Here is a 12,233-nt window from a genome sequence, read left to right on the forward strand (position 1 = left end):
ATCTTAATACTATTAGGAACAAAAATATTAAAAGTTTTACTCTTTTGCAAAAATAACAAATTTTTCTTTTATTAAAAAATAAAAAACTTTCTCCCTATACTCAATTATGGTACATTTCAATATCAACACGGTACAACCCTATGAAGTGATAACAAAACTCTATCCTTCGGATAGTAATGGATGAAATCTATGAACCAACAAATTAAATAACCTGAGGTAGCCTAAAGAATATGCAAGATTTACAAAAATAAATGGAAAATTGTACAAAAGATGACTTCTCATCATCTTGGTGGGACATCTGAGATAGGAAGCATTTCTATTTGTCCTCTTTCAAAATTTTCTCTTTGAATTTGATTCCCATTAATCTTCTCAGCTTCTTTTGAAATCTGAATGTCACTGGGAAAGTAATATTGACAAATGAATTTTACAAGGAAACGAGGAAGCAATGCTGTTATGATGATTCCAAGCAACAATAACCAGAACAATCCTGTGCTTGCAACATTAAAGAAGTCCCTGCCAAAGTTGTAGGTAGATGCATATAAAGGTTAGTGTTCAGTTCAACTGTTTCTGTTAAGAAGCAATGTAAATGTAACACGACAGACATACTTGTTATTTGTTATAAAGGGTAGGTGGACACATAAATATTCCGAGTTAACGTAATTTTAAAAAAAGATGAAATTTAAAGGTGTAATATAGACCATTTAATTTGATAGTTATATAATAATTATATGATTGATTTATTATATGATTTGAACTTGTGATGTATTATAAAGATTTTATCAAAATACTTGTATTAATATTTAATTATTATATTATTGCTTTCAATATTTTGTGTTGAATATATATTTTAAAACTTTATAATTAGTATTTTATAAATATAATTATAAAAATAATGTTATATATCCAAATTTTTTTATTAATCAAGTCCAACTAAATTAATTTAACATAACAAAAATTATTTATGACTAATATTATTTTAAATTTTATTATTTAATTTTATTAGACTTAATTTATAAAAAGATTTAAATATCTAGCATTACTCATAATATAATAGAGTTGAACAAATTCTAAGCTTCAATGAGTGATATATTCGTTAAATGTCTAACATTTTCAAGACACCCTATTCAATTAAGAATATAGCTCACTCTAATAAAAAAACATACAGCTTGAATAATTATAAATTATAACAATATTTATATTAAAGTGCGTACCCTGAGTTAACTTAACATTCTCTCGTTTTAAACTAGATATTTAGTGTATGAATTAAGTATCTTCTAATTAATTAGGAAAGAAGTATAAGTGAATGTACAAGTTAACTTAACATTCATCTAACGGCTCTTAACTGTCAATTTCACGTGAAGTCGACTGCACCTAAATTTTCATCATATTTATAAGTGAAAACTCAAGTACAGTTGATTTCATGTAAAGTTGATAACTGAGAGCCGTCAAATGATTAAACTGATTTGACTAAATTTTCATCTAACGATTCTCAACGACTACACCTGAGTTTTCACCATATCTATAGCAAACTAAAGCGTAGAAAGCAAAAGAATGGGAGAAAGAGAATACATACCAGTAGCCAGGAAACGTGGGTATAGCATCAATGACCATGACACTAATGAAAGTGGCAACAATTGACCCCCATATGGAAAAATGAGTCAACCAATTCCACCTGAAGACATCCATGGCCAAGTGTAAATTTACCAAAATAACCACCGCTAGTGTCCAGAGATCCCCAATGCTTCCAACATCAACATCAGTGCTCCAATATGCAAAGAGGGGTGCCCAAAAGATTACCATGCTTTGCCATAAAGTGTCGAGCATTGTCAAAATAAATAGCTTCTTGTTGTATGCCTCGTCTCTCTGCCCAGCCCCATAGAGCTGAGGATACTTGAGGAGAGTCCTTTTTCCAAGATCCTTGTCAAGAATACCAACTATGATTGTTGGCAATGAGCTGTATATTATTGAATATAACGTGGTGCTCCATTCATTTATGGCAGTTGTTAAAGTGAAGGCAGTGTAGAGCACATACCTACAATTTGAAAGCATAACACAAACATATCAAATTTTAGAGGAATACATCTATAACGAATTGTTGCATTTATTTTTTATTATTAAAAATCCGACTAATTAAATCGGACCTGATCGAAGTTCTATTAAGATGTTAAAATATAGATTTGTATGTTGGATTAGAACTTACCAAAATAGGACAAGAACAAGGACAGCATTTCTATAAAAGTTGTAGAGTATCATGTAGCCAAGCCGCTGGTAATTCCAGTGTCCATGAATCAACAAGAGAGGAACTATAAACCTAAACTGGCCCATGGCGAAATCGGACGCCATTACGGCTTGCCGGCCCTCTTGGCCGCTGATGCCAACTCCAACATCAGCCATTTGAATCATGGAGACATCATTAGCACCTGTGACACATTCATAATGAAGTTTGTTACACTGCAAAAACAACGTAAGTGCCTTTTTTTTCTTCTTTTTTATTTTTTTGTTATTGGATCATGTCAAGATGAGAAACTTCATGAGAAGAAGTCATACCGTCTCCAATGGCAAGCGTCATTTCGGCTGTCCTCTTCTTAACAAGGGCAACTATGCCGGCCTTCTGCAGCGGCGCCACTCGACAACAGAGAACAACAGAACATCTACTTGCAAGTTTAAATAACTGAATCAACAGAACAATCCAAAATTAGCTACAAAAAAAGGAAGGGGAAAAAAATTCATTTCAGCAAACAGAATCCAAAAGATTTGATTAACAGAACTAACCTGCTCCTCTAGTTCACTATCAAGAACATATACGAGGCTAGTACCATCAATGATCAATGCTATCTGACTTGTCATTGCATCAAAACCTCCTTCAATCTTGTTTGAAACAATGGCATCTTGCAAACTCTTTCTACACGACTCTCTATTTTTGCTATTGATTATGATTTGAGTCATTCTGTTTGTTAGAAGCTTTGATGAGTATCCAATTGATATAGCAGTTTCTTGTTTGTCTCCGGTTAGCACCCATACTTTTATTCCAGCTGTCCTTAGAGACTCAATGGATTCCGGCACACCCTGCTGAAGCTTGTCTTCGATAGCCGATGCACCTAAGATGCAGAGGTTTCTCTCTACATTGACAGCAACCTTGCGAAGCATGGCGGCCCTGCCAAACAAAGAGGTGCTCGCTGCCTCAAAGGCAGTGTGCCATTGCTCAAACTCTGAAGCATTTAAATCCCTCATTCCAATCACAAGGGTTCTTAAACCCATTGAGGAATAAGAGTGAAGATGAGCTTCAGTTGCTCTTATAATGTCCATGTTAGATGATTTATCTATCACATTTAGCATAGATGTATCCGCTCCTTTCACGAAAATTTTCACTGAATTGTCAGGGCTGCCCAATAAAACTGATGCATTGGAAGTAACAAGTGATTCACTAACTTCTAATCAGCTTTGATCAGTTTTCTATCTGAATCAGTTACAAGATGTTAGTGGTAACTAACTTCTAACAATGAGAAAAAGTTAATTTGAGGAGAGAATAACAAATGTGCTTACCAACACAAAAAGATACCTTAAATCTTACTTGCTCCGCAAGTTAGGCAAAGAAGAGGAAAACGACAATGCTATCATGATCATCAACAAAACAAAACGAAGTTATTTAACTAACTAACTAACCTGTGTCTTTCTCCTTGAATATCAATGACTATATGGCCCGAGGTTCGTTCTATAAGCATAAAACCATAGGCAGCGGCTGCGTATGCCAATGCTTGTTCATCTGGTGATTCCCCTTGGTAATCTATCAGCTTGACATCATGATCAGGGGTATCAACAATAATAGGAACAATGGTATTGCAGCTTGCCAGTGCTAGAAAGAAATCATAGATCCGTTTTCCCTCCTTATGCTCAATTCCACTTCTTGATAATGCCAAAAGCTCTGGATTTACTTTCACATTCATCTTTGGCCTCAACACCTTTCCATCTACTGCTAGCAAAACATAGTTACATCAATTAAAACATGTTATTGACGAAAACAGCTACCAGTATAAAATATATGTTAGAAATATAAAATCTCACCTTGCGTGAAGTATTCACCAGGTTGAATCTCGAGGCCAGATTTCGTCGAACTGTAATCAACTCCCCAGATGCTGGCGCACTGGAATTCCATCTTGTTCTCAGTAAGAGTACCAGTTTTATCCGAAAAGACATACTTAATCTGCCCCAAATCTTCATTGATATTCAAAGCCCTACACTGAAACCTTGACTTGGTAGCCCTATCATACATTCTATCATCTCTGATCATGAAATAGGCCTGGCCAACACGAACAAGCTCCATCGAAATGTACAATGAAATTGGGATCATAACCTGGAAAACTATAACTGACATGAGGAATGTGAAAATTATCTCCCAAAACCAACCATAATACTTATACTTCTTCGGTTTCCCACTGGAGAAGCTCAGCTTCCGGTAATACGGCATCAAATCAAGCTCGTCTTTGTGGCGCTTCAACCAAACCGCAGCACAAACGGACGTGACCGTACACAAAGCAACAAGGAAGCAAGAGAGCATGATGATCTCCGAATTCATTCGAGTCTCGAGCCGGCTTCTCTTCGACGGCGCACCGGAGCTGTTGAGCATAGCTTTAGTCTCACTGCCACAGTAAACAGCAACTCCCAAAGCCCAGCTTGTGTTCTTAAGCTCGCATCCTCTAAGCACAATGTTCGATGATGCAAGAGACAGTTTCTTTCCATCAACTTCCATGTTAGCTTGGAATCCATAAATGTTCCGATTCGGTTTCTCGCACTTGATTATTCCACCGAAATCAAACCTCTGTTTGGATTGAGTCTCTTGCTTGGCGTAGCGAGTTTTCAGATTTGACTCTCCGTCAAGATTTATAGTCTGAACATATGCAACTCCGGTAGGATCGGCGGTGGAGAGAAGGACAATATCGCAGGGGATCGTTTCGTTGGCGGCGATCTTAACGATTTCGCCGACGGTTATGTCCTTCCATGGCTTCTCCACGAAGCTTCCGTTAATCAAAACCGACGCTAGCCGGTTGTTCTCGACTTTATCGGAGCGGTGGCGCCGCCAATCCTCGAAGGCGTCTTTGACGGCGGTAACGAGCAGGACAAAGGCCAGAGGGAGAATCGAAACACCTCTACCGAAGACTGCAAGCTGAGGAAGCTGATTGAGAATGGCGATTATGAGAAAATAAATATACGCAACTCTGTGAAACTGTTCGAAGAGGTTTCTAGGGATGAATGTGAGGATTGAATATTTCGCGGTTCGGATTGAATTCCCTGCGAACTGAAGAATCTCGTTCGTCTTCTCCGGGTTGTTTATGTAAACAATTCTTGCATCTTCGTCTCTCAGTTCTTTCTGCGACATGCTGAATCCCTCCGACTCGCCGCCACCGCCGCGTTTTGACGAGCCGTATCGAACCGGCTTGGATGAAGAATTGCTGAAGCTCACTTCCTTGACGGAGCCGCCGCCGCTCCTTCCGGAGCTGCCGGAGCGGATCGACGATGAGTTGCTTTTGTTTATAACAGCATTGCTTGCTTGTTCAGAGGAAGTTGACTTTGACTTTTGTTGTTCAGAAAAAACTGGAATAGTTGGAAGCTCTTGAATACTATTTGGAGTTCTTGGAGATGGTATCAAAAGAGGCCTAGAACCCATTGTAATAAATTAATAATAATAACAACAATATTATTCAGAGAATATAATCATGTGTCAGAATTTCTAACAAACAAACTAACTAATTAACCAACTTTCTAAGTTTGGAGCTGTAGTTGCTGATAGCAATGGATTAAGGCTTCAAGTAACAGAGGAAATGGATGGTGGTTTGTTATGAAATAATAATGTACAAAAAAATGAGGATCGGATTATTTTTGGTGTATAAGAAAGAATGGGAATGTAAGAAGCGTGTTGATGAGAGAGAGGTGAAAAATTGCAGAAAGTCAAAGGCATTGTAGAGAGAGGTTAGGAGTTAGTCTACGACGGAAATTGCAAGAAATTGAAGAACAAGTCGTAATGGGTGGCGACAGCATGTGTTGTCCAGAAGCACAACTTAATTAAAATAAAATGTGGTGGCTTTAGATTTTATTATTAATTTATTATTCTAATCCAGGAAATTAGCAATACTTCTTAATCAATAAATGTTATTATTTTAAATCAATATTTAATAACAACAATTTTTGTTCATATATACATAAATTTAAATACAAAAAATATATAATTTATATTTATATTTATATTTATTCAAATTATTTAATATTTTTATTAACTAAATAATAGTCAAAATTATTAAAATCTGCTGCCTCTTGAATTTTTGGAAAAAAATTTAGGGGAACAGTTCTTTAGTAATATTTAACTAACAACTTTATTGTATTTATTTGGATTTTTTTTCTTTCTTGTCACGTCTAGAAAACTGCTTATCATATTATGACATGATTGGAGGATTTTATAATTCTTTTAGTTAATAAATTTAATTTGTTTGAATTATCACGGTTCTAAAGTACGAAAATTAATAAAATGAGAAAATAATCTAATCACTGTTAAATAAAAAGTGAGACTTATATATAGTAAAAGTTATAAAATTAGTAATAATAATTAAATAATTATTTTTTTATTTTAAATGATATTTTTTATTTTATTTATGATAATGATGGTTTTTAAACAAGAAAAAAAAAACATTTTTTTTAATTCATAACAATAGAAAACTAAACGAATACGAAAATTAAGCTTAAAAAGGACAAACTTCAGTTAATATAGTTAATATTACACGTATTTTCCTTTTAAAAAATAATGCAACTCAAATATTTTAAAATTTTATAAAAAGAAATTAAATTATCATAATAACACATATGCTAAAAAATTTGGATATGAAAATAAAATAAGTGTTATATCTTAACATAGTAATTTTTAGTGTTTTTTAAAACTATTGGAGGATTCTTCGATTTATGTTTAAAAAATTTTAAAAGTTTGGAGTATACAAATCGGATGGTCGATTTCTGTATTTTTTAAAAATCGTACGGTCCGATTTGTACTCCATACATTAAATCATCCCACATTTTAAAAAATATTACGATAGATCACAATTTAAAAAAAATACCATTGTTAATCCAATATTAAAAATAAAAAATGTAACACATAATCATGAATTATCATAAAAAAAATTGAGTGAATTGTGGAATCAAAATTAAATTTTTAATAATTATTTTAAATGAAATGGAAAAATTATCCGTGGAGAGGATGATAGAGAATGGAAAGAGCATTATTAAACTTTCAATAAATAGATTATTATTGAATCTTCCTTTTGATGTTCTAGAAGGTCTGCCGGGAGGTTTTATTATTCAAATTCTTGGGGTGCCTGAATTTGACTGGATCATTGATTTAGAAAAGAAAATTATTTATTTTTTATTTTATTTTAATTTGGTGGAAATTTATTCATAAAGAATTACGGGTATATGTAAATGATTCCACTTACGAAAGCATATAAATCATTGTACATGCACTAAAACGAATGGACTATTAAATATTATTTTACTAATAAACTAAGAAATACATATACAAGTTATTTTGTTCTTCCCATTATAAAATCTGTATTACACAATTAATTTGTGACATAATACATGTTATAATAAAAATGTATGAAGCCTCCACGTGTTGTTAGTAATTTCATTTAATTTAATTATTTTCATTTATTCATTATATTTAATCATGAAATTAAGCCATGAATTATTCTTTGTACAGACTGAGGGAAAAAATATTGTATATTTGGAGGAAGAAAAATTAAACATTCCTTTTTTTTTTCAATTAAAGAAGTTTATCCATGTGTGATGGACGAAAAAATTTTACTTGGTTGGACTTTAATTTGTAATTAATAAAAAAAAGTCATGTATTTTTCAATGTTACTAGTATATGAAAGTACGGCAGTTATTATTAGATTAGATGGTTGATAAGTCATGAATTAATTAAGTTAAATGAAACTTAATGCATAAGAGGAAAGTCAAATAATGAACACGAGGTCATCATCATATCCATATGGTAAATTAAATATCCAGAAAAAATTGCAACTTAATGGTCAAATAATATAAACAAAAATAAGATAATAGTCATCTATCACATTTTCTAAGAAAACTCAACTATTCAAATAATAAGGTTAATTTAGATATATAAAAAACTCAATATAAAATATAGTTAAAGATATATAGAAAAATCTAAAACAATAAAAAAATCACAGAATTTAAAGAATAAGAAAATCACACGAGAGGTTTATTATAGTTTGAACAAGACTTGTTTACATTTAATATTCAACATAACCACCATAAGAGTTTTCACTGTGTTTTAACTTTTAACTTTCATATTAGTTCTTACTACGATTAAGTCTTTTGACAATATATTATTTCCTCAAATATTTTTTTGGCTATATTTTTTGTTTCAAGTCCGCTGAAAATAGGCTTTTTTTTATTTAAATAAAATAAAATATTTAGTTCACCTAAAAAAATATATATTTATTTATTCAAAAAAGATTCAGTATTATTTTCATTATTAGTATCAACGTAAATATTATCATTTTTGTTTTTTGTTTACTAACGAAAATATAATTAAATATTTAAAACAGTAAAATTATGTATGACAATTTAAATTAGTAAATAAAAAATCCTAAAAATAAGAGTAATGTTTGGTTGATGTCTAGGTCATAGGAGATATGGGCAGGAGATATGCGTTTATAGTTTGCTGACTGAAACACAAATTTTCCATGAATATGGCAACACAGAAGTACACATGAAGACCATGTCTTTAATGTTTGGATAAGGTTTTATTCTAACTTCCAATGTTTGGATCAAAAAATTTTAATTTGATTTTTAATGTTTTAAATATTTTATTTCTCTCCTACAAAATTTTAAATAAATTTAATATTATTTTATAATTAAATTTAACACAAATAATTAAAATAATAGGTGATATAAATTATTTGTTAACTCATTTTTTTTCATGTTAAAAAAATATAACTAAAATCTTTTTATTACACTTATTTTTTTATTTTTTTTATAAATAAATTTCAAATTCTATATATTAATCATTTAAAGCTCCATAATAAAAAAAATTATATTAGTGATTGTTAGTAAATTAATTTTATTTATATATTAAAAAAATGTTATTGACTTTTTAGTATAATAATTTTTTTTTAAGTCAGATAATTTCATTCCTAAAATGAAAGAAACATATAGGTGTTCATATATGAGATAAATAAAAGAAATGGGGGATTTCTAACGCTTTGTTATAGAAGTAACATCATATAATAATCTAATAAGAGAGATAAAAAAGTAAAGTGCCCATCAATTAGGAAGTGGGAATTTGTTGAAATCAGAGTCTTCGGTACTCTTTCTAGTAGCTGGTAAGCCCATGTTTTACCAAATTTCCTTTCATTTTACACAACGGAAGATGCAATTTCTGAAAATTGTAGGCATCTTCTGTAGATAGGTCGAATCGATGGGATGCGATGATGAAACTTTTGCAGCACTGAAAGCTTTTTAAGGAAGCCCCTCCAGAGAAAAATCTTAATCTTCCATGAGATTTTCAGCTTCCACAGTTCTCGCCACAAATTTCGTTGTCTCGTAATCTCTTGGCAAAATTCAATGGGAGGATGCGAGAACCCATAAGCCACACGGTACCTAGTATTCACTTCATACAGACCACTTTTATTAAGGGCCCAATAAATTTTATCTTCTCCACCCCCAACTGTTGTTGCTAGCACACGCTGACTAGTGTCCTCAGAAAAAATACTTCTAATTAGAGTTTGATTTCATTGACCATTAGAAAGTATTAAATTTGTTACCATCAATAGTGGTTGATTTTGTAGATTGGAAATTTCAGATGAAGAAACAACATAAAGATGTGGAGGAGCAAGCGAAGGATCACTAAAGATTCGGATACTGGATCCATCACCAACTTGCCAAACCAGCCCCTTTTCAACAACCTTATGCCCATCCAATATGCTACGCCACCCCCACGAAGGTACTATTCTGATCTCTGCATTCATTATAGAAATGTATCAAAAATATTTACTTTTGAGGAGTCTAGATAGGAGTGACTGTGGCTGAGAGATAATTTTTCAACATTGTGTTGCTAATAGCGCCAAATTCTGAGCCCCTAGGTCCTTAAAACCTAGTTCACCTTTCAATTTCGGTCTTGTCATAGTATCCCAACTAACTCATGCCATTTTTCGCTCTGTACCTTTTTTACTCCACCAAAATTGGGAGAGTATGTTGTGAATCTCCCTAATTAAAGTGTCAGAAAGACGGAAACATGATAATGAATAAATTGGGACAGCCTTCCTAATAGCTTTGATTAGAACATGTCTGCCTGAAGAGGAGAGAAGTTTTCTTTTTTACCCTTGAACTCGCTTCCTCACCTTGTCCTTGATTTCTTCGAAGGTGGCGTTTTTTTTATTTTTGGACTGTAGATAGAAGACCCAAATATTTATTCTGTGCACCAATATGATCAATTTCCAATTTCTGAGCTAGTAGTAATTGAGTAGCGGGAGTAGTATTATTACTAAATAATAGAGTTGATTTATGCAAATTAACTTTTTGGCCACTGAACCCCTTGTATGACTAAAGAAGATTGAGAATATTTTCACAACTGTTGTAACACCCTAAATTAATATTCTACCTTTAAAGGCCTTTAAGTAGGGTGTCACACTTAATATGAAAAAAAGCAGATAACTAAATCGTTAGGTAAGAAGAGAAGGAAAATACATGCGAAACTTTGGGTGGAAATCGAGTAGTACTAAAAGGATGAAATTGAACAAAACTCAAAGGGGTTCAAGCAAACATAAAAGAATTCCTATGAACACGGTTCTAAAGGAGATAGTGCTTAAAGGTAACTATGACGAAAAGGAAACTAACGCATCCTAACTAGTTTCATCGAAGAAACTTCCATCCTTGTGTCATGTCTTATCCTTGGCTCGGGTTGTCGGATTCCTCTTCCTCGGTTTCGGAGTCAGACTCGAGGTGTACCACCTTAGATGACCGCTTCTTAGATGCTGAAGCGTTCCTATCTAGGAAGGTTACGACGGGCAGCTGGGGTTCTTCTTCCACGAACTCTCGATCTAAGTAGATAGTTTGGAGCACGGTAGTAGTGGTCACAACTATCCACGCGTGCTTCGAGGGGTCATACTCAGAAGTTACCTTCGGGGGACACTGCGTCGTCTCTATCCGCTGTGCCATGTTCCTCTGGAGACAGTATGGGAAAAGAAAGGGAGTGAGAACCTAACGTCTCAGTAGGAGTGCTATGCAACACCTCCATATCCATCTCCAGCCCACGTGCGGGATTTTTAAAAAGAGCGTATAACGTGGCATGTAATATGTATCTTTCTTGTAAAACATGTGTGAAAAAAGGAAAGCATATAGGAAAATAGAAGGATAACATCTTAAGTAACATCAACATAATCATAATTAAATCTAAAAAAAAAATATAAACATTAAACTTTCATTCATGCTTTCTTCTTTCTTAACTTTTAACTTTTATGGAAGGTATTGAGCTCAAACCGGTATAAATGAGAGTCCCCTTCCCTTACCGAAGGTTCTTATCTCGAGTGTCTTGGCAATCACCTTCCCTTACCGAAGGATCATCTCGATCGATCACCCTCCCTTACCGAGGGATCATCTCGATATCTTGTCTTTGGGGGTCACCTTCCCTTACCGAAGGATCACTCCCTCAGTTCAATTTGCAATCAAGGTTATTTAGACATACACAAGAAAAGAGTTATATCAACAAAGATATCTTATTATATAACATTGATGGGAGTTTCCTTCCCTTACCGAAGGTTCCCAAAGGTTTGCCGATCACCTTCCCTTACCGAAGGATCATCTCGATTCGATCACCTTCCCTTATCGAAGGATCATCTCGATTATCTTGTCTTTGGGGGTCACCTTCCCTTACCGAAGGATCATTCCCTCAGTTCAATTTACACATAGGTTGTTTAAACATACACGAGAGAAAAATCATATAAGAAGAGATCATGGAAGAAAAGGAACAATTGTGATAATAAGGGATATATGAAAATCATGAGACTCTAGCATGTGTATAGATATTCTAATTAAAAGATCTTGGTAATATAATAGCATGGATTGAAAGAGGTCATATCAAAGTACAGAAAATATGGCATTTTAAATAATTGCACAAAATATTAAAGAAATTATGTACTCTCGATCCTAAAGGAGTAATATAATGGTGCAAC

The 12,233-nt window shown here is 33.3% G+C and overlaps 1 protein-coding gene across 1 annotated transcript; it reads right to left on the minus strand.

Annotated features, from left to right (window-relative positions):
* Positions 1–12: 12 nt before the first annotated feature.
* Positions 13–5,962, minus strand: LOC107471632 (phospholipid-transporting ATPase 1). Its single transcript, XM_021134278.2, is given in 7 exon segments — positions 13–513; positions 1,574–2,032; positions 2,201–2,420; positions 2,548–2,671; positions 2,773–3,453; positions 3,639–3,970; positions 4,063–5,962. Coding segments are annotated over 7 exon segments (3,648 nt in total). The 5' UTR covers positions 5,663–5,962; the 3' UTR covers positions 13–281.
* Between the last annotated feature and the right edge of the window lie 6,271 nt (positions 5,963–12,233).

The sequence above is a fragment of the Arachis duranensis genome, chromosome 10 (genome assembly GCF_000817695.3).
Source record: "Arachis duranensis cultivar V14167 chromosome 10, aradu.V14167.gnm2.J7QH, whole genome shotgun sequence".
NCBI lineage: Eukaryota > Viridiplantae > Streptophyta > Magnoliopsida > Fabales > Fabaceae > Arachis > Arachis duranensis.